The sequence below is a fragment of the Taudactylus pleione genome, unplaced genomic scaffold (genome assembly GCF_031769625.1).
Source record: "Taudactylus pleione unplaced genomic scaffold, aTauple2 ptg000080l, whole genome shotgun sequence".
Taxonomy (NCBI): Eukaryota; Metazoa; Chordata; class Amphibia; order Anura; family Myobatrachidae; genus Taudactylus; species Taudactylus pleione.
The window spans coordinates 500,284-523,995 of record NW_028284482.1 but is presented as its reverse complement, the minus strand read 5'-3'; the positions used below and the strand labels follow the sequence as shown (position 1 = coordinate 523,995).

General features: G+C 44.4%; 1 protein-coding gene across 1 annotated transcript in view; it reads left to right on the top strand.

Annotated features, from left to right (window-relative positions):
* MRTFA (myocardin related transcription factor A) overlaps positions 1-23,712 on the top strand; it is a 160,756-nt gene that overhangs the window by 86,894 nt on the left and 50,150 nt on the right. Inside the window, exons 8-9 of the mRNA XM_088467999.1 lie at positions 4,021-4,181; positions 18,967-19,101. Coding sequence (XP_088324125.1) covers positions 4,021-4,181; positions 18,967-19,101 — 296 coding nt within the window. The remainder of the gene's footprint in view (positions 1-4,020; positions 4,182-18,966; positions 19,102-23,712) is intronic.

The following is a 23,712-nucleotide window of genomic DNA, read 5'->3' as shown; positions in this document are numbered from 1 at the left end:
TTGGCAATCAGGAAAACCTGCACGACGCCATCTTGTGAATGGCAGCAAGACTCCATTTTAGAAAAGAAAGCTTACACAAGCGCCATTTTGTCAAAAATACATAGTACACAATCCACAGTGCAAAATTGATAAAAGTAGCAATTTTGCTACTCACAACGCAAAGTTGCTAAAAAGTAGCACGAACAGCTTTTTAACAATCTTCCCCTAACACCTACCGACGGTGTTTAGCAGACATAAAATAACTTTCCAACACATTAAAATCACCACAGACTTATATTTGAGCAGTAGCAAAGTAGTGGTGTTTTCCCCTGCATTCACATTAATACATACGCGATGTAGCAAAAAGTAGCAAATTAGTGGTGTTTTCCCTGCACTTCATGTTAAACATAGGACAACGCAAAATAGCTATTTAGACGCACAGCCAGCTTTTTAGTGACCTTTCCCAAACCCATACTGGCATGCTCTCACACATACACAGAAGCCTTTCCAACTTAGTGCTTGTCGCTAAGTGCCCCACAGACCCTCAAACACACAACACAATTTAGTGTCATTTTTCCCCGCATACACATTTAAAAGCAATGGTCCCGCAGCTCGAAAGGAATGATTATTACTTGGTTTAATAGCAATGTCAGCATATAAAGAAATGAATGTTTTCTGTAACTATGGCTTAGTAAATGACAATTGGACCGTGTTTGGTGCCGTACTGATCTACTCTGTTCCCACAGCGTTCCGGTGGCATCGGCGAGAAGATCAGAACATGCGGCTATGAAATATGAATGTTAGAGAGAATAACTTCTTGAAATGTTGTATGCCGTAGTTAGATTAGATTTATTATGCAGCGGGAAGGTGAACACAATCAGGCTGTTAGAGGCTGGGTTGAGTCTTTGCACTGACCTATGAATTGTACCGTAACGGAAGAAGCAAGAAGAGGAACCAATGAGAACCTGCCAACGTATTCTATTGTATTGCTTATCCCAGTACGGGTATATATGTGAGTGCTCTGAAACAGGATGCCAGTCTGCGGTGTTCCTGTTATGCTGTTTGATGAAAGGTCTCATTATTGATGCCGGTATCTGGTCCCAGAGCGCACGCGTATGTATTGACTGTACCTTATGACCTAATGTTTGTACAATTTATTTAGCGTTCAATGTTAGATCATAGCGTGGTAACATCTGTACTTTTACCTGAATAATAATCTTTAGCGCGTTGGACCTCTATTCAACCGTCTTAGAGTTTTATTAATGGTATAATTAAACACAGCGCTAATTAGCGACATCTTGTGGTTTTAGAAGGTATAGGCAGGTTTTGTCTTAGAGGTTCTAGGCAGGTGAATCTTGGAGTTTTATAGGCAGGAATGTACTAAAGGTTTATTTTTTTACGATTCAACAATGCTCTATGTATGAATGTTATATATAAATGAAGAATTAATATATAATTTTGCTTCTATATGTGAGAACGATGTGAGAGATAGAAAATGAAGTAAGGAAATAGAAAATCTCTGTTTCCTTAGATTGACATCTCTATAACATACAGTAGTCACGTAGGGGAGCAGTAGGAAGGATCATATATAAGGTGTATTGGAGCCATATTCTCCTAATGTATGTTATCCTATCAAGCTCTATACTAATATAAGGCTGTGACCATGTGTCCCCTGGCATAATATGGCTGGATAGAGAAAGGGTTAAATCTATCATTATCTGACTAGGGTATAAACTACCATCTACCTCTATTGGCCGCTGGTATATATGAGATTTGTATGGGGTTCACTGTTCAGACTGATGACCTAATTGCGAGCAACATGTGACCGAGCCAACCAATAGGGGACGGTCTCTCTTATGCGGCATATCACGTGATCCGACCTACCAATGGAAGACTGCCTTCTATACTACACATGACCGGGAGTAAAACGGAGAGCGAAGTCTCTCTGTCTATGCGTGGGTGAGCAAGCCCCAGAGGCGAAACGCGCGTCCCGAGCGGCACAGCAGTGGTGACAGACGGATCTGGTCAGGCGGGTGCACATGCCGACCACCTCTCCCTCCATGCTCTTATTATAAGGGTAAAAGTATCATCTTTGTGGAGTCCTTATTTTGCCTGTATATTGTTTCACTATGTTGTGTGCCATTACTCTGTATAGATAAATATGACACAATAATAACTTTGGTTGTAACAAGAAATGGCAATTATTGGTAATTACAGGTGTCTGTGACCCTAGATGATTTATCAGATGATTGGCATATCTGATGGCTGTTTAAAACTATGAATATGGTAGCTTAATGATTATGGCCATATAGACCTGTTAAAAGGGTGTTCTGGGACAAGGCAATTTTATACCTTAACAAACAGTCTAATTTGGATCTGATGAGAAGGGATGCAATTCCCTGGTTTTTGGTAGCAGTCACCACAGATGTATTGTGCACATCTATATGGTGTCATCTCAATTTTCTTTGTAAGTTTGATTTACACATACTTTGTGGTGATGTGGGTGACTAAGCTACTACCTGGCAAAAATTCTGGTTATATCTACGTCAAAACTTGGCCTCTACTAGACACGCGGTAATAGTGGTGCATGTCACCGTATCCTTCCGAGGTCATACACTCGGACTGTTTTGCCAATTGAATGATATAGGTATATGTCTGCGATCTCAGATGATAACTTATTGGCCACCATTAGATAACTATTTATACCCTTGATACACAATCTGTGTTTGCCTGCATGCACACTTCGCAGACAAACACACGGACCTCAATGCTTTATATTGTTAGATCAGAGTATCAATGTATGGATACTTATTTCATGTGAGGTAAACCCTGCATGAGAACTATTGTTCTCTATTTATTGGCAAACAATATTTTCGCCAAATTTTTCTTATGTATGTTTTGTGTGTGTTTTGTCAATGTCTATGTGAATTATATGTGCTTTTTGATGGTCCTAGGAAACGTGTACTTATCATCCGAAGTACTTTCTAGTGATACAATTCTTAATGATAACAATAAAAGTTATATTTTATCATATACTTATTTAAGAGTGCCCCAGGAAAAAGAGCCCTCTTTTTCAGCTGTTTATATACAATATTTTGGCTCTAGGGAGCACCGCCAACTGAGTAACCAATCACATTTGTTCTGAATGATATTCAATGTTGGTTTATACAGATGCTATAGTACAATTATTTTCTGTGCGGAGTCATTCCTACTTTCCTCATGAAACCCATGAATGTCAGAGTGAGCTCTAATCATGCAAGCCAAAGGCTCAATGGCCATGGCAAACAATATGGGTGATAGGGGACATCCCTGCCTTGTTCCCCTATAGAGTGAAAATGACCTAGAGATAAAACAGTTTACCGACATTTTAACACAAATCTTAACTCTTACCCTAACCACTCCCTCCCGCAGCTTAACCCTTACCCTCCCCCTAGTGCCTAATCCAAATACTTACCGTCTGGATTGTGACGCTGTCTGTATTGTCACCGCCTGTGTTCTAATGGTTGGCATCCTGACTACATACTGCTTATTCCTATCATTATTCAGCTGAATAACCCATATATTATGGCTGCTATGTAGTATTTTAAAGAATTAAAACAAATAGTACTAATTATTCCATTTAATACACATGCAAGAAGAGGACAATCTGCTGTGGATGCCAATAGAGCTGAAAGTTCTCTCTCCATAGCTAGTTAATGCTATCAACAGCATGTGTTTCACTTCTATACCTAGACCCATGTGGAGATGTTCCCAGAAAAAAAGAATCAATAGTGCTACACATTTTGTAGCTTTAGATTTTTTTGGCATTGAAACATTAATACAGATATAAGTACATAGGAGGAAAGTCACCTACACATATTCATTAAATTATTTTAACATGTTTATGTAGGCTCATTGAATGGTCTAATTGTCTGTCTTATTGTACTGTATCATGGCATCTCACAATCTTGTGCCTTTTGTTTAGTTGACCATTGATGCATTATATTAAATGTACATAAGTTAGTGTCTCTTGCATTAAAACCTTGTTTTTGTTTGCCCCAGATGTGGATTATGCCAAGGTGGCAGACAGCTCTTCATTTGATGAAGACAGCAGTGATGCTTTGTCCCCAGAGCAGCCAGCCAGCCAAGAGTCACAAGGATCAGTACCGTCACCTGCTGATTCTAGAGCTAGCGAAGCTACACCATTGCTCTCCCCAACACAGGTGAGAACTGGGAATTGGTAAATTTGCAGTAACAGAAAATTGGCTTTCAAATGGCATTGAGTCCTTCTGGAGAAAAGCGCTATATAAATAAAATTATTATGATTTATGAAGTACAGCAAGTTTGTTTCATTTACAACCTTTCATGCAATCCCATGTCCACTTTTTTTACATTTGTGTCTCCAGGCCTTATTTGTGTTTCATTTACATATGTTCATTAATCACAGCCATTTTCTCAATCCTTTCAATAGTGCAAGTGCTATCTAAATGTTTAAATGACAATCTGTATTTCCTCACTGACTGCAATCAGGCACAGATTTCTACACACATTTGAGAGCTTTCACAATACAGCAAATTATACCATTTTTCATAAAGCTTATTGTGCAGACAACTGATCTCAGTATCACGATTTTGGCTTAATCAGGAATTAAGATGTGGTCCTGATCTCTCCCAAGGGGAGTCGTGCAAAATGTGAAATCCCTGTTTGTAAGTAATCCAGGGTTTAATGGATACTGATAGGTTAATCCTATATCTACCCAAGCAATTGGTCTAACATAATGTTTCTTATGCATCTGTGCTGAAACTCATTCTCTGTTTAATAGACTACTTATACATCTGCTCTTTTAAAAGAGCGTGATAGTGATTTTAAAAATGGCTAACATGATAGAAATTGTCACTTTTTGGATGCCATTATTCTACTGGGCTTGTCCATATACTCACATTTCCCCAGCAAATTACTTGAAAAGTTTGCATGTTTTCTGTGTTTTTTTTTTTTTTTTTTTTTCCTGTTTTATTGTAAAAAACAAAAAAGTGATTTGTGTTCATATGCAGTATCTGAATTAATAACTTGTTACCTTCATTTTCTTTCCTTGAGCTTTGTGACTTTTTTGTCATATTAAACCATGTAAACCATCTTGAACCATATTAAACCATCTGTGTTCTTCATGGTTTTGCATTTTTGGTTTTATATAAACTCCTACATAAATAACTGCAGATAATTGTGTGGTTCACAGCAGCTCTATTTAGCTCTAGTTGTGATAGTGTTTTTGGAATGTCAGGGAGTATCTGAAAACGTCCTAAGATCTTCATTTATAATCTCTTGTGATGCATGTCTGGGTATTTAATAGTGAATGTAAGATATGACTCTTTCACATCCATATGTGACACGTTCAGGGAAGTCATGTTGTGACACATGAGCTATAAGATCTGACTATTTAAAAAAAAAAAAAAAAAATGTACAATTTTCTGTATGCAAAAAATCAGTGTGAAGAGGGCTACTTAGGAGAGCTTAGTTTACAGAGAGAGAGTCCAGCAAGACACAGCATAACAGGTGACGGACGAAAATGTTGAAAGTATGGTAAAAGGAAAGCATAAATGAGGATGGTGGATAAAGCCTAACTGTGCAGAGTTTGTATATTCTCCCTGTGCTTGCGTGGGCTTCCTCCGGGTGCTCCGCTGTCCTCCCACACTCCAAAGATATACTGGTAGGTTAATTGGGTCCCAACAAAATGAACCCTAGTGTGTAAGTGTTTGTGTGTGTGGTAGGGAACTTAGATTGTAAGCTCCACTAGGGCAGGGACTGATGTGGATGAACCAATATCTTCTGTAATCGCTACGGAATATGTGTGCGCTATATAAATAACTGGTAATTAATAAATAAAAACATTGAGGAGACTATTCTAAGGAGGAGTCGCGGTGAATGCTTTGTAGACATGCATGCAGGGCAATAACAAAATTGGGGAACAACACGTCTTCGGGCAAGTGTGGGTAGTGAGCGGTTAAAAATACTTAAATTAAAGCTTTTTATGTAGGTAAGGATTATGGGTGACTGCATAAGTAGTTATAATTTCTTCTTCGGGGTCCACAGGGATCACCATGGGGGAAATATGGTTGGAGTGATCCAGGCACCAAACAGTTCAACTTTATCTACCAGGATGCCTCTGGTCCTCCTCCACACATACCCCGGCCACAGGCGTTCAGTTTTTTGTTTGGTGTGGCAGTCGCACCTTCTAACAGGGGGACTGCTTAGCAGTCCCAAGCTTTTTATTATATTTTTCTTCATGGCAAGCCGCACTAGGTGTACTAATGGAACGCCGATGCTGCTGCTCAATGTACCTCCGCCGGCGCCGCAACACCAGTAATAGGACTGGTGATTTTGGCCTGCACCAACGGAGCTCAGCTAGCGGCGATGCTGGGACCCAGGACTGCGGCCGGGAACACGGAGATGCAGGCATGCACTCAAAGGAAAGCACGCGTGGCAGTCTGTACCTCCGGCGGTGGAGGCCCGCCAGAAGTCGCTGTAGTGGGGCGACCTGTGTGTCCGCTCCCCCACCAAGACCACCGGGGCATATCTATCTGGTGCCAAGGAAGGATACCAAAGCACCCATGGGTTAATGCAGCATAGGGGAGGTAGGCTCTCCCCGGCTACCACTCCCCCCAGCCCAGACGGCGATCCATCCAAGGTTTTCCCGCGTCTAGGTTGCTCCTTCTACCCTCCTCTGTGTATATGAGACACCAAGCAACCACTTGTTAGTGCTCTGCTGAAGCAGCTGGTCTCAGGAGGTTTTGGGTCTTAATCTCCCTGTATACCTCTCCCCAAAGGCCAAGTTATACAGTGGTCAAATCCTACCAAACCTTGTTGTTTGAGTAGTTGATTCAGAGCCCATTGCAAGTATATTGTATGCATTGTATGTGACTTATGCTAGCTCTGCTGTGTTGATACTGCCTTTATTTTCTGTACTGTCAGTTATAACTATCACTGCTATATCTCCTCAACTCTTTGCTACAGGTGTGTGGAATTTTTTTTTTCTCTTCTCTCTATTGTACTTCACATTTATTGATACTTGTGAATGTGGTCACATTTGCACTTATTTATTATGTCTAAGGGTAAACAGGCGGCTGAGGCCCCGTTGCTGGTTTCATGTAAAACCTGTTTGGCGGGCTTTTCCCCTCAGGATTTTATAAAGGATGGTTTGTGTGCTATTTGTTACCACCTCACCAGTCCAGTCTACCAGCCCCTTTTCAGAAGCAACCCTGGGTGTCAGGTTATGACGCAGCTAGTGGACAGTTTGGCTGCTCCCACGCCGTCTCCCATAATGGGGTACCCACAGCAGTTTCAGCCTGCTATGTTTGCCTCACCTATACATCGTTCCTGGATGTATGTTTATGCCCACTCAAGTCAGAGTATGGTTCAGTCAGCTGCTGCGTTTCAGCAAATGTTGCAGGTTAACAGACCGGTAGCCACTAAATCGCCTAAGCGGACGGGATCTTGTCAGTCCGCACAGCTTGTAGATTCTGACACATCATCGGAGGAGTTGGGATCTATCTCAGGAGAGGAGGACAATCCTTCTACAGTGGATGTCCCTTCCTTTGTGAGGGCGGTTAAATCAATCCTAAATATAGAGGATGACGAGCCAGCTCCTAGATCTAAGGCTCCGGTGTTTAAACACCAGAGGTGATTAAAACTGAGTTTCCCAAGTCTGAGCAGCTCACTGAACTCATGGGGGAAACATGGAGTTCTCCTGATGAGCAATTTCATGTTACAAAAAGATTAGCATCTTTGTATCCTCTGCAACCTACCGAATGTGCTAAGTGGGAAGTACCTCCTACTGTGCATGCTCATGTGACACATTTAGTTAGAGCGCTATGTTGCCTATACCGTCCACATCCTCCCTTAAAGACCCTACAGATAGAAGACTTGAAACCTGTCTTAAATCAGTGTTTTCATTGTCTGGAGCTGTTGGCCGGCCGGCTATGGCTGTGGCCTGGGTATCCAAGGCCGCTGAAGAATGGACGGGGGCGTTGGAAGACACTCTAACAGATGCTACCAGAAACAGCTGACCTATATCTCCCCTACACGGGAAGCGGCCTCTTATTTGGGAGAAGCTGCAATAGATGCTGGACTCCTGGCTTCTAAAGCATCGGCAGCTTCGGTTGTTGCTCGTAGAACCCTTTGGTTAAGGTCCTGGAAAAAAGATGCGGGATCTAAAAAGGCTCTGGAATCCCTGCTTTTTATGGAAACCTACTATTTGGAGCAGAATTGGATAAGATAGTGGCTACTCTGGCAGCCTCAAAATCTGCCGGTCTGCAATCAACCGCTACATGTAGCCTGTCTTAATCAAGGATACCACTCCTTTATATTCAGTATAGGGGCAGTTGGGGCTGTTTGGCAGCTCGGGTTAAAAGCACCAAGTGTTAAAGGCACAAAGTTTGATAACATAACGGTTAATCAAACAATTATCCTGCATGAATATGGACTAATCATTTGTTTATTTCATTTCATCCCTCAGGTATGTGATATTTCCTCTCTCATCCTGCCTACTGCATATATACTCTGCATAGACCTTCATGCAATCATGTGCAGTTTTAAATGTATGTGATATTTCCTTTCTTGCATAGATTTGTTTTTACATATATAGTCTATATTGTTCAGTGAAGCATAGTTTATGGTATATATCTGGCCTGTTTTTTGCTCCAACTCAGAGCAAGTTATCTTTTTTGATCAGCAGACCAATTGAATCAGGTGTAGCCTGTCTTAATCAAGGATACCACAATTGTGCAAGACGGCCACATGGTCTTCTGTCCAAACCTTTCTCAGGTTCTACGCCTTTGACACCTTTGCCTCTCAGGATGCTTCCTTTTGGCGGCGGATTCTTCTTTCTGCTCAGGAGCGTCCCCACCCTTAAGGGACTGCTTCTACGACATGCCCATGGTGATCCCTATGGACTCTGAAGAAGAAAATAAGAGATATGGTAGACATACCTTTTGTTAACTCTTTCTTTGAGGTCCATAGGATCCACAGGGCACCCACCCTGACGCACCTGGTTTCATTGGGTATTATTTTTTCTCTCAGTCACGGATTTCCACATCTTCTGTGAGTGTGTTTCTGGTGTACATTGTCCTTTTTTGGGCTTGTTAACAAAACTGAATGCCTGTGGACGGGGGTGGGATATATGTGAAGGAGGACCTGAGGCATCCTGGGCGCTAAAAGCTTAACTGTTTTGTGCCTGGATCACTCCAACCACATTTTCCCCCATGGTGATCCCTGTGGACCCTATGGACCTCAAAGAAAAAGAGTTAACAAAGGTAAGTCTACCATAACTGATTATTTTCAGTCTTGAACTCAGAAATAATGGGAGCCAGTTCAAGAATTGCTATGGTTGCGTGTTTGGTGAGGTGAAGTCTTGTAGAATTCATAATGGACTGCAGTGGTGACTGACTGTGTTAGGAAAGGACAATTGAGAGTTACAATACTGATGTCTATATTTAAAAGCATAAACTAAAATCTTGGTATTGTGGAACAGATTTCATAAGTGAACACAGGAAGATTTGGTCATTTATTGGATTTAAAGTTGAAGAGATCAGAGTCCAAAGAAAAAATGCAGGGGAAGTATGATTGTGAAATTTAAAATATGTGGACACAAGGTACATAATAGTGTCCATTCTAGCTGTCTACGCTTGTCACAACCCGTGCAGTTCCTCTTTACTGCCTGGAGTGTAGTTCTCTGCTCTGTTGCTTCTAGCACACTCAGTGGATGCAAAATACTGCTGAATTACAGACCAGAGTCTGCTAGAAGCACCAGGGCAGAGTGTGGCACCCCAGGCAGGAAAGAGGATCTGCACAGGTTGTGACAGGAGCCGGGTGCTAGAATGAACACTATATAAGATGATTGCTGTTTTCAGTAAGTCAAATTTAAGGGAGTGGAGGAACATTAGAAATGAAAGGACCGATTATTAATAACGAATACCAGAGAAATTAGAAATTTTTATTGTGGACGGAAACGATGCGCAGAGATCAAAGAGATGGATTAAAGATTATGGTACTGTTGGTGATAACAGATTTTAAAAAGTTGTGAGGAAACATGGTTAAAACATAGATGATTAAGTGAGAGTTTGATGATAATTTAGCAACTTCTTTAAGTATAACAGGTTCAAAGAACAAGAATCAAAAAATACTATTCTAACATTTTGCTTTTTTTAAGTGTTACTTTGAAGTGCTTTAATTATGTAGCTCTGTAGGAGTTTAAACATGGTTGGACTGGATGGGATGTAGTTTTGAGCAGCCACCGGTCTCAATCCCGACGCTGGAATCCTGACAAGGGAGTTAAGATAGACGTTGAAATACTGATGCTTATCTTAATCCCGACGCTGGAATCTAGGAGGGCGCATGCCCGACCGATGGTAAGCCGGGGAGCCTTTGGTGTTTTGCTGCGTGTGCGGGAGGCTAGGGTTAGGTTTAGGCAAGTTAGTGGGGTTAATGTTAGGTTTTTATGGGGTGGATGTTAGGGTTAGGCACCCCTAGGAGGGAGGGTTAGGGTCAGGCACCACTGATTAGGGTTAGGCACTAGGGGGAGGGTTAGGTTTATGCACGAACGAGGAGGGTTAGGGTGTGGGGTGGCGAGATTTAGGATTAGGCTACAAAGAAGGGAGGGTTAGGGGGTGCAGGGGGAGGGTAAGTATACTTACCCGATCCCTGTCGGGATACCAACCATCGGGATGCCGCTGTCGGTATTGTGACAGGAGGCATCCCGACAGCCAACATTACATACCCTTTCCGACTGGACTACTAGAATAGAAATTTGCATACCAACATGCTATCTGCTGCACTAACCAGTGGAGCATGTACCTGGAGTTCTATGTGAAGCATAGAGATAGGAGGAAACCAACTTTTCCACCTTCCCGTCTGAGTTAAGTTGTGCGACTCCAATGTAAGCTACTGAGACAGGAGATTCTGAATCGGATATAGAATTTATTGATCATAAAACTTTGAGGTTGTTAGCTGTGAAGTGGCATACTGAGTGGCCATTCCATAGGGCTTGTTAATATATATAATTCTAGCTTTAGGAAGCAGAGGAATGGAAATTAGATCTTATTGATTGTGGGTTTTAAAGCGGCACAATGGCTGGAGAAATATGAGAATCTAGGGAATCTATTTTTGGACCATATCATTTGCAGACAGTGATAGCAGCTGAAAGTAAATTTAGGTTTTCAGGAGCAAGGATTTCCTCAGTGGTTGGTCCTGGGATATGGGCTTTAAGAAATTGGAGCAGTTTGTGCATTCCTTGCAGGTGTAAAGAGAGGAGGAAGAGAGATGTGTAAACCAGAGTGAAGTTGGGGAAAAAACAGATCTAGCTTTTGCAATTGTTTCAGTGAGTGCTTAAAGGTATATGGAACATAAAGATGGGATGCTGAAACCAGCGCTCCTCCTATAGAAACATGATTGCTTCATTTGTTTTGTTCTGTTCCTTATCCAACTGCCAAAGTTACCTGCAAGTTCACATTATAAATATTGTCACTTACATAACATGATCATTGCTAGCGCCTTCCCCATGCTATGGCTATATTTATAGAGGAGCTGCAAGGATAGAACGGCGGGGCCACAGTACCGTGTTAATCAATTAATCAGAGGGATAGAAACATAAAAGCAGAATTTTTAATTTTTACAAGATACAAGACAGCTCTGTAAAACTATATCTTCAACTGAGTCACCAGGATAAGCAATAATAAAGATATCAACTTATCTGTGTAAAGGTTACCAGTAAAAACACGAAACCTACCCCGATATATATACGAAGGCCACAGTACTAACATTTTTTCTCTTGTGCTTTCACACAACCAAGTCATGAGTTTTATGATGTTAAGCTGAGATCTGAAATCAGCATTATATAGGCAATAAATAGACGGTGTTTGGTGATGATAGGGTCCTGTGTTCTGCTTGTAATGTGTAATCACTGGTTAATTTATAACCACATTGTATACCACACCTATATTTGTACACATTACAATCTCTATGAATCTGTGCTTGTCATGGTATCGTTCTGTGTTAATGCCCTCATTTCTACTTCAGGGTCCATAGGGTATCCACAGGATACCTTGGGGGTATAGGTGTGACGTCAGTCATCGGGCACCATAGAGTTAAGCTTTCAGCCTCCCAGGATGCACTAGGGTCCCCCTCCTATACCCCGCCCCCGAGCCAAGGCACCTCAGTTTAGTTTGGTGCCCGGCCGGAGTCTGGTGCACCTGTTGGAGTGGGGGCTAGAAGAGCCCCTGAAGCTTTTTCAGTCCTGACGTCCATGCTGTCTTCCCTACACCCCCGCCGGTACCAGAACGCCGGTACCGATCCGGGGATGCTGGTGATCATCTGGGGTCACAGCTAGCGGTGACCCCAGATGTTCCGGACCATGGCCGGATTCAAGGGGGACAGCAAGGTAAGCAGCGGGGTCCCGCGGTGGGTCCCCGCTGTTACATGGTCCTGAGTCCCCAGGCAGGGGGCTCCCTGGGGACTGGCTGCAGCGTGGAGCCAGGTATGAACCTGCGCTTCCACTACCCCCTGGGACAGCGGACCGCAGCAGAGCGGTAGCGCTGCGGCGTCAAGGGGGTTAAATGCATGCCAGGGGAGTGCGCCTTCCCTGTCTCACAGCCGGCGCCTCCCCCGCTGCACACAGCCCTCTCTGCACACTGCCGACCGGTCCTGTAGCAGCGCTCCTCCCCCAGGGCAGCCTCCTCTCTGCTCCTCGGCGGCCATCTTTCCAACGCATGGTGAACGCTGCTGGAAGCACTGGACGGAAGCATCGTGGTCTGGGTCCCCCCGCATACCTCTCCTCCGATTTGGGTCAGGTCTGTGTATGCTGCGCTGTGTCCTACCAGGCCCTGTGTCTGCGTAGTTGAGTGATCAGCGCTGTTAGTGCAGGAATTGATTTTTCTTTGCATTGTATGTGACTGTGCTAGCGCTGCTGCCTGTAACTTTTCTCTAAACTGTCAGCTTTATTACTGTCCCTGTCCTTTCTGCTAAGCCCTTGCGGTGCGGTGCTGCAGGGTGGTCTCTCGCCTATTTAATATATAATTGGTGAGAGGGGTCACATACTTGGTGCCACCATGTCTGAAAGTGATTTTTCTCTCCGGCTACAGTGTACTACGTGTAAAGTACCGTTAGCGGAGGGGGAGGGTAGCGCGGAGGGCCTCTGCCGGCAGTGTTTGTCTATGGCGCGGCCTATTACGGTTACAGCACCGGTACAGGAGCCGCCCTGGGCTTGTTTCGCTCAGGCACTTAAAACCTTAGTGGGCCAGTTAGCTCCGCAGCCCGCGTTTACGCCGATGGGTTTGTCCCAGCAGTCGGTGGTACCCCACAGTCTCCCTATTTCCCCGCTCCCGGTTTCACAGGAGCCGGCATGGGTTAACTCCCTGACGAGTTCTGTACAGCACTTGTCGGATGTGTTTCAAGGGGAGTCTGTGATGCGGCCACATAAACGGCCGGTGGCGTCTCTGTCTGCTCCTTATGAGGATGACGAGGGGACGTCTGATGATGGGGAGATTCTGGATCCTTACGATCAGGAACCTCTCCATACTAAGGATGCTGACGCTAAGTCCAAGGTATATATTCCTGGACTTATTCGGGCAGTCCGCACAGCCTTGGTGATTGAGGACGAAGTTCCCCCAGTGGCTAAATCCAAGTATGCCTTTTTTAAAGATGTGAAGGGCGATGCCACAGTCTTTCCTCTTTCGGGTCAGTTAGTGGACCATTTAGAGGAGGCGTGGAAACAGCCTGGCAAAAGATACCAGCCGCAGAGGCGCCTGGCAGTGGCTTATCCGTTCGCGGATAATTATTTTGCAAAGTGGGAATCCCCTCCACAGGTGGATTCTCACGTGACCAGTCTTGTCCGTAGTGCCACATTGCCGATGCCATCCATGTCCTCCCTTAAGGATGCTACGGACCGCAAGGTGGAGATCTGCCTGAAGTCCGCTTATTCCCTTGCGGGGGGGGCAGCACGGCCGGCTATGGCCATTTGCTGGGTTGCCAGAGCGATGGAGCGCTGGGCGGATTCATTAGAGGCGTCTTTTGATTCCGACTGTCCGGCCGAACAGGCGGAGTTAATTGGTAATCTCCGTGATTCGGCCACTTGTATCAACGAGGCGGCCTTAGACATTAGTACTCTGGTGTCTAGAATTTCTTCAGCAGCGGTGGCTGCTCGTCGCACCTTGTGGCTGCGATCCTGGAAGGCGGACGCAGATTCCAAAAAGGGTTTGGAGGCGTTGCCATTTACCGGAGAAGTTCTCTTCGGTCCGGATCTGGACAAGATTGTGGCCACGCTGGCGGCAGCCAAATCGGCTTGTCTCCCGTCGGCGGCTGCTCCTTCTGGTTCTGGACCATCATCCTTTCGGTCTTATAGGGCCCAGGGCAGGCCCAAACCACAGTCTTTTCCTCGACAGGCTGGCCCTAAGAAATCGGCCAAGCCCCGGAAGCAGGCATGGAGTACCAGACGTCCGGCCCCCAAGCCAGATGACAAGCCTGCGGCCTGACGGTCCAGGCCTCCCTTTGGGGGATCCCAAAGTGGGAGGCCGCCTGCTGCAGTTCACCCAATGTTGGTCGGTCACTACGACAGACACTTGGGTTCTCGAGGTGGTCTCCCACGGGTACGCCCTCTCTTTCCGGCACAGACCCCTGGCTCGATTCTTCACCACGGGTCTACCATCAGACCGGAACAAGGCTACGGAGCTGCGGAAGGTATTGCACACTATGCTCCAGGCTGGAGTTATAGTGCCTGTTCCATTCTCCCAGAGGGGCCAGGGTTTCTATTCAAATCTTTTTTTGGTACAGAAACCCAATGGGTCGTATCGTCTGATTCTCAACCTCAAAGCTCTCAACAAGTCTTTGCGGGTACCGAAGTTTCGGATGGAGACCCTACGGTCCATCATTCTGGCGCTGGAACCTGGGGACTACATGGTGTCATTGGACATACAGGACGCTTACCTGCATGTCCCTATTCTTTTGCGCCATCAACAGTTCCTCAGGTTTGCAATCCGCAGCGACCACTTCCAGTTTCGGGCGTTACCTTTTGGCCTGGCAACAGCACCACGTGTTTTCACCAAGGTGATGGCGGTCATGGCGGCTTCTCTGCGGCTGCAGGGAGTCCGCATGTTACCGTACTTGGACGACCTTTTATTGGTGGCAGGATCTCCAGAGCTCCTTCTACGCCACTTGGACCTGACCATTGCGCTACTGCAACGGCACGGCTGGCTAATCAACTGGCAGAAGTCCACTCTAATCCCGTCTCGGCGGATTCTGCACCTCGGAGCCTTATTGGACTCGGAACAGCAAAGGATCTTCGTGACGGGGGAAAAGATCTCTGCTTTACAGTCGAGGGTGCGCAGTTGTCTGCACAGCCGCCGGGTGTCTTTACACTCGGCGATGAGGTTACTGGGCTCCATAGTGTCGGTGTTCGACATGGTGGAATATGCCCAGTTTCACTCCAGACCTCTGCAGCACCTGATCCTGTCCAAGTGGAACGGGCTGCCTCAGTCTCTGAAGTCCCAGACGATTGTGCTCACCCCGGAGGTTCGCCTGTCCCTTGCCTGATGGTTACAGACGACCCATCTCAGCAAGGGACGTCCGTTCTGGGTTCCAAATTGGGTCCTGTTGACAACGGACACCAGTCTTCGGGGCTGGGGAGCAGTTTCGGGTCCACACTTGTTCCAGGGCAGGTGGACGGCGACAGAAGCGGAGCTTCCAATCAATATCTTGGAACTCTGTGCGGTCTTCAATGCTCTCCAGCAGGCACATCGGGTTCTCCAGGGTCGTCCGGTACAGGTCCAGTCGGACAACGCTACCACCGTGGCCTACATAAACAGGCAAGGAGGAACCCGAAGTCGTGCGGCTCTAGTGGAGGTCTCTCGGATCCTGGTATGGGCGGAGCGCAGTCTTCCGGCCATATCAGCGGTCTTCATCCCGGGAGTGCTAAATTGGGAGGCGGACTTTCTAAGTCGCCAGGACGTTCATCCAGGGGAATGGTCCCTGCACCCGGGACGTTTTTCAACTGCTGGTGGACAGATGGGGTCTTCCAAAGATCGACCTCATGGCGTCCCGGCACAACAACAAGTTGCCGGTGTACGGGTCTCGCACAAGTGACGAAGGGGCGTCTCTGGTGGATGCTCTGTCCGTCCGGGGGGACGTTCCAGTTCGCATACCTGTTCCCCCCGGTCTCCCTTCTTCCACGGGTAATCCGGAAATTCAAACAGGAAGGAGGGACGCTCCTGTTGATAGCTCCCGCGTGGCCCAGACGGCACTGGTTCTCAGACCTTCAGGGTCTGTCCGTGGACAGTCCTCTGCGGTTGCCGCTACGACCGGACCTTCTGTCACAGGGTCCTTGTCTTCACCCGGACCTGACTCGGCTGTCTTTGACGGCGTGGCTGTTGAGACAGCCATGCTGAGGTCCAGGGGGTTTTCCAGTTCTGTAGTGCGTACCATGTTACGAGCTCGGAAACTGTCTTCCGCGAGGATATACCATCGCGTGTGGCATACGTTCTTCCAGTGGTGTTGACCGAGAGGTTATGCACCGCGGGAGTTTCGTCTGTCTCGGATACTCGCCTTCCTACAAGCGGGACTAGATCATGGGCTTTGCCTTGCTTCTTTGAAGGTACAGGTTTCGGCCCTGTCTGTCTGGTTTCACCGTAGGATTGCTACAATCCCGGATGTGCGCACCTTTATGCAAGGTGTTCTCCGCGTTCAGCCGCCCTTTGTTCCACCTGTGGCGCCTTGGGATTTGGCTGTGGTCCTGAGGGCTCTCCAGGGACCGCCGTTTGAACCACTGGGCTCAGTGGATCTTAAATGGCTAACAGCTAAGACTGTTTTCCTTCTGGCTATTGCTTCGGCCAGACGTTTTTCTGATTTAGGGGCTCTTTCTTGTAGACCCCCTTTCTTGGTTTTTCATGGGAACAGGGCAGTGCTCCGCACTCGGCCTGAGTTTCTTCCCAAAGTTGTTTCCCAGTTTCATGTTAACAAGGAAATCGTTGTTCCGGCCTTTAACTCACCTGGTCTTTCCGTGGGTGAGGCCTCTTTGGATGTTGTGCGGGCCTTAAGGACTTATGTTGACCGCACTTCTTCGTTTAGGAAGTCGGACGCCTTGTTTGTCCTCTATGGCTTCCGTAAAAAGGGTTGGCCTGCTTCAAAGCAAACTTTGGCAGCCTGGATCTGTATGGCTATTTCTGAAGCTTATCTTCATGAAGGCCTGCCGGTTCCTCCTTCTGTGAAGGCTCATTCCACTAGGTCTGTGGGTCCTTCGTGGGCAGCTCGACGTGGTGCCTCTGCAGTCCAGATCTGCAAGGCTGCTTCGTGGTCCTCTGTCCATACCTTCGTGAGGTATTACAGGTTTGACACCTTCGCCTCTCAGGATGCTTCCTTCGGGCGGCGGATTCTCCTTTCTGCACAGGAGCGTCCCCACCCTTAAAGGATACTGCTTTGGGACATCCCCAAGGTATCCTGTGGATACCCTATCGACCCTGAAGTAGAAAATATGAGATATGGTAAGAACTTACCCTTGTTATCTCTATTTCTACGAAGTCCATAGGGTTCCACAGGACTCCCGCCCTGTCGCACCTGTGCTGCAGATGGGCTTTGCTCTGGTCACCGGTTTTTCCATCTCCCTCTGGTGAGAATGTGATTCTTGTGTGTGTCCAGATCTTTTTTCTCTCTCTTCCTTCTCCTCCTCCAGCCTATGGCTTGGTAACTAACTGAGGTGCCTTGGCTCGGGGGCGGGGTATAGGAGGGGGACCTTAGTGCATCCTGGGAGGCTGAAAGCTTAACTCTATGGTGCCCGATGACTGACGTCACACCTATACCCCCAAGGTATCCTGTGGAACCCTATGGACTTCGTAGAAATAGAGATAACAAGGGTAAGTTCTTACCATATCTCATATTATTTGAATGAATAAATCACCGTCTACTGTAATTATAATTATTAAAAGGTATCTCAAATTTCTGTCCCCTGTATAAAAGCACTCTGCTTACAGCCTTGTGCTGTTATAATGGTCATTGAACTCTGAGACTTCTAATATCCGTATAACGTTTATGAAGGAGTGTATTATGCAATATATAGTGTTCATTGTACTGGTCTCAGACTGTGTGCATGAAGAAGCAGAGTGTAGGGCTGGAACATGAGAAACCGATTTTCTTTAGCCAAACACCATGTAATAGTCTATGCCAGGAAAATGCAGAGGTCTAGCAATTTACAAAGTATTATAAACCAGGCATTAAAGTATAAGCTATAGACTAAAAGGCCTGATTCTGAGATGCACAAAATATATTTTTGCATGCAATACATGCAAGGATGTGAATTTATGCATCTCAGCGTATATCTCTCCTATTCTGACTCGAACGGATCTGTCTTTTCAGGAAATAGGACATTTTGGGGTGGGAACTGGCAGCGAGAATTAGATCACATATAATCACCCCGACCTGTAGGAGTGTATAAAAGGCTCTGTGAAGTTCTGAGCCATGTACGGAGAAGGGAAGCCTGTGCAAGTGCCAATACTAATGATAACTGTTGCGGTGACTGTCATAAAATCAATGGGTGGTACAGCTTTCCATTGTAGATGCACAAACCCATGCATTAACGGGACATAATCTCTCATTAGCATAAGGTTCAGGCTTCCATGGCTGCAATCAACTACAACCACTATGCATGCGACTCAAAATTAGCAACCGTATTCTAACATTGTTTCCACACTGGGTTTAAGTGTAATCCCAATTTTAGTATGTACAGTATTAATAAAACAATATTACTCTAAACATTTTAGGAGCATTTTAGAGTGCAATATCTTCTTGCCTGTAACCTTATCGGTAGTCACTGCAGAGGGCCTTTCTTAGCCTGAAAATGGATTATAACAAATAACTGCTTACTCTCATATGCATAGCAAATGTTGCATGCAATATAAACATGTTGGATAATTTCAAATAATTATAAATATTTTGTTATTTAGAGGTTATTTATACAGAGTGTGCCTTCTTTCTTTGCAGACTTTCACATGGGTGCAGCTTGGGTTAGACAATGCAGAAAAACCACATGCTCCTGAGCTCTCACAAACCATGACTTTGAACACCGGTAATGGCCTCTCTGTTCCAGCTAACAAATCCTTCCCATCTTTCATAAAGGTAAGGTATAGCTCTGGTGTCTGATAAAATTATACTTTTAAGTGGTGGTATTGGAAAATTAAAATTTAAGGCCTTAATAAAATAGCCACCAACTGGGAATCAAAGAGGAAATTTTGTTATTTATATTTATTTATTTATATATATATATATATATATATTTAATTTTATATTTAATTTTTTTGGCAAGACTGTTATCTACAGGAAATTCGTGCTTTAAATCTTGCCACAATATTTCTGAAATCTCACCACTACCCGCATGTCTCAGACTATTGTATTTGGGCAATGATGTATTTTTTTTTTACCCATTAAATATTTTATTTCAAATAATTGATATACTCATATTAGTTTAAAGAGAAACTAAACCTCCATAAAACCTTTAAAAGTAATTTAGCTGAAAGTGATCATGTACTGCAGTGTTTTCTAACTCTAGTCCTTAGGGACCCCTAATGCTGGATACACAACTAAAATATATCTGCAGATGATGGTTGTTTATACACACTGAACAACCATCATGTGGACGGGTGCATGTCCCATCCCCTTCCCAGCGGACTCTGCTGCAAGTGTACAGGAGGTCAGCTGCAGATATATTGGGCATCAGCTGTGCAGCAGAGCTGACGTGATATGTCTGTGAACGACTTTGTTCAGACATATAACGCTTTTACACGTTGGCCGACACATGCAAGATATATTGACCAATCAATTGATCGGCCAATATATCTGCCAGTGTGTACCCAGCATAACAGTGCATGTTTTACAGATCTCCTAGTTAGCGCACAGGTGTATTCATTATTGGCTAACACATTTTAAAAGATCCACAGGTGGTGCTAATTATTTCAGTTATGATACTGAAAACATCTGTAATACATGCACTTTTAGGGGTCCCTGAGGACTGGAGTTGGGAAACACTGAAGGGTCATGTAATGAAATTGAGTATTATCAGTAGATGTAGCATATATAACACAATTTGTGTGGGTCCAATATGTGTAGCAAATAATTTCCATTCATGTAGCTAATGTCTTTGGAGACTGATCACTAACTTGCTTAGAAAAGAGACCCGGTACATTTGTCAGAGCTACTGTAGCACAAATTAATTAAAAAAAGCCTTTGCTGGTTATGGTAGGAAAGTGTCCGAACACACAGTGCATCACAGCTTGCTGCCATACACAGATTGGTCAGAGTGCTCATGCTGACGCATGTCCACTGCCAAAAGCACCTACAATAATGGGCACATGAGCATCAGAACTGGACCATGAAGCAATAGAAGAAGGGTGGACTGGTCTGAGAAATCACATTTTCTTTTCGGCATAGTACGTGTGCATGGTTTACCTAGGGAAGAGTTTGCACCAGGATGCACTAAGCAAAGAAGGAAGAGTGGGAGGCAGTATGATGCTCAGGGTAGTAATCTGCATTCATAGGGATGTTACTTTGACATCTACCACCTAAATAAACATTGTTGCAGACCAAGTACATCCCTTCATGGTAACAGTATTCCCTGATGGCAGTGGCCTTGTTCTGTAGGATAATGCGCCCTGCCACACGGCAAAAAATTGATTAGGAATGTTTTGAGGAAAATGACGGAGTTCATGGTGTTGACTTGGCTTCCAAATTCCCCAGATCTCAATCCGATGGAGCATATGTGAAATGTGCTGGATAAAAACAAGTCTGAGCCATGAAGGCCCCACCTTGCAATTTATAGGACTTTTCTGCTGCTAATGACTTTGTGCCAGATACCACAGGACACTTTTGAGAGGTCTTGTAGAATATATGTCTCAATAGGACAGATATATGTGTGTGTGTGTGTGTATGTATATATATATATATATATATCTATAAACTAGAGCATTCAGATGAAACTCATACTGACCACTTGCTTGCTGCTGCTATGAAACCCATTTCAGCCTAAGTTTGTCATTAAAATTGTGTTTGGAGAGGCTCTTAGAGAGTTTGCAGTCAGTCATGAATAGGCCTGAGTTGGTGATCTCGGATATACACATCCGGTCGGCATCTGTATGCTGGTATATATTGGGCCAGAATTTCAGCTTCAGTGGGAAGTCATAACCTTTTCGTGAGTACTGCCTTATTTGGCCTGGAACCGGATAAGATCATTAGTTATGCAACAGGTAGGAGGTGTACTTCCTGCTGGTAAGTCTACTTAAAGTGTGGAGTTCTCTCTTTCAGTTCTTTCACACTGGCATAAAAGGAAAGGGTCAGGTGTCAGTTCACTGCCCTTTGTTAAGGGCAGCAGAGAACAACACTGGCTTGGTCAGTTAAGAAATCAATCACCAAGACCTCAGATGGGAAATATGCACAACTGGTACAGACATTGGTGGCAATCTAGTGCTCAAAAAATAATTGAAAAACGGCGCTGTCTGTAGTACTTTGTGAATGATGGAAAGAATAAATATACTTATCTGTATAAATGAAGTTATAGATGTCCCTCCTATGGTTCTCTCTTTTTCTGTACCAAAGGTCCCGTAGATATAGGGAAAAGGGATATATATGATGTCAGCGTGCAATATTCTTTTAAAATGTAATATGCAATATTCTTCAGAACTTAATTTGAAGAAAAAGAAAGATGAAGCGTACCCCAACTCACTGAATTTAGATATGGGTACACTCCTATAGTGGTATCTTTGATCTATCACAAGGTATGCACAGACCTAGAATTTACAATCCTATCAAGCGGTGCAGAACGTATAAAGGTATCTTTAATCTCAAACAAAATACTTGAATGCAGAGAAGCGTACAAGTACTCACAGGACTTTAAGTTGTGCTCCACTTATAAAGGTATCTTTTCATTCCTCCATAACAAACAATTGGTAATGCAAAATTTTCCATAAAAAAATAAATTTATTATAATAGTAACAGGTAGTGTCAACTAAATGACATCAAAAACATTTAAATGTATTTAAAAAACATTCTCAGAGGGATATAAGCCGCACTGTGAACAGCTGAGGTATAAATATGGTGTGGATCCCAAATGCATGTCCAAATAAATAAACACCTCTCCGCACCTACCTCCAGTATGTCCACAACATGCAGTAGTCCAAGTGAGAATGTCCCCTTCTATCCAACGCGTTTCGAGACTGAGTCTCTTTATCAAGGCATAAAGGTGAAATGCTGAATTTCCAGTTTATATATCAGTCCCCCTGGAATCCAAAATATGGCGTGTTCACTACTTCCGGTCCATGCGAAAATTCCTCCTCCTTATCCTCCGCTATCGACAGCGGGCCCTCCTTTATTTACTTGGTCCCCGCTGCCCTCACCCCTGTAGCAGAGTGGGACCGACTGCACCCGCGTGATCCGCACAGTCGAACACGATCTCCGGGTCTCCACCAGATGCTGCAATCAAGCTCCAAGGGATTCTGGGAAATGTAGTATTTTCCTTTTGGACACAGTCCCAGACCGAGAATATACTCAATATATATATATGGAAGAGAAGGAGTACCTTTGGTGCGCTACAACTTTGAGTATTAGTTGAACAGACAAAATTTCCACCACTTAGGGGGATTTATTGCAATATTAGCTGTTGGTCAAACACAACCCTCTAGTTAGTCTTCAAATCACCATAAGTTTATGTTTTGGATATTGTTCATAAAATATAAGCCCTATGGTAGCCCATAATTCGTATACCTGAATATTTTATTCTTGGTATATCAACAGAGGTAAAAATGTAAACTATTTACAATACAAATAAATACATAAATCGCATAAAACAACTTTTAGTAAACCTGCCCCAGTACAGAAGGATAGATGTTGTTATCTGCCACCTACACCTTTACAGGTGTGAGCTCTTAGGTGGACTTCTTATGTGGTAGGTGCAGGTTTTTCAAAGCGATGACCCTACGCGTTTCGTCCACCTACGGGACTTCATCAGGGGTAAACACAAAAATGGGACTGGTCTGAACAAACACTTGATGATATGGAACTGGTTAGAACACTCAGTAGTATAAGCTTATTTTCTGTCCCTTGATAGGGAGAAATTCCTAGAAAGGCTTTTAAAAGCCAAGTAGTTCTTGCTAGTAGATTTTGCTGGAACGATTAGATGGATGTTTCTCAACCAATAAATGTAACCTAGTGTATAATGAACAGTACTGTACCAGATTCCTTAACAGCAATTTAAATATGCAATTTGCTCCCAAATGCCGGAAAATGGACAAAAACTGTTGATTGAACAAATTGTTTAGATCAAATATTTAACACTTATCTGAACGACCATTTTCATCTGTTTTCTGGCATTTAGGAGCAAATTGCAGATCATCGTTTACTCCGATTCCTTACCAGATTTTCATTCCAACCAATCAACTAGTTGGCTGGTTGAACAGATCTTTAGATGTGTGGCCAGCTTAAGTGTTCTAGTTCAAAGACTTCTGTTGTGGTGAAACACTATAAGGATTCAGTCAAACAACTGCAAAAAAGTGGTGTTCAGCAACCATTGCAGAGAAACAAAGTGCTCCCTATCCAAGAAGGAGACCAGCAGGTCCTTGTACTGGGCAAAATATAATGTTCCAGCGATATCTTAAGTGTTCGTGCCAGAGATGACAAACTGCAAGTCTGATTACTTCAGCAGACTAGGGATATCTTCCTGTAGATAGTGAAGAAATGAGGTAA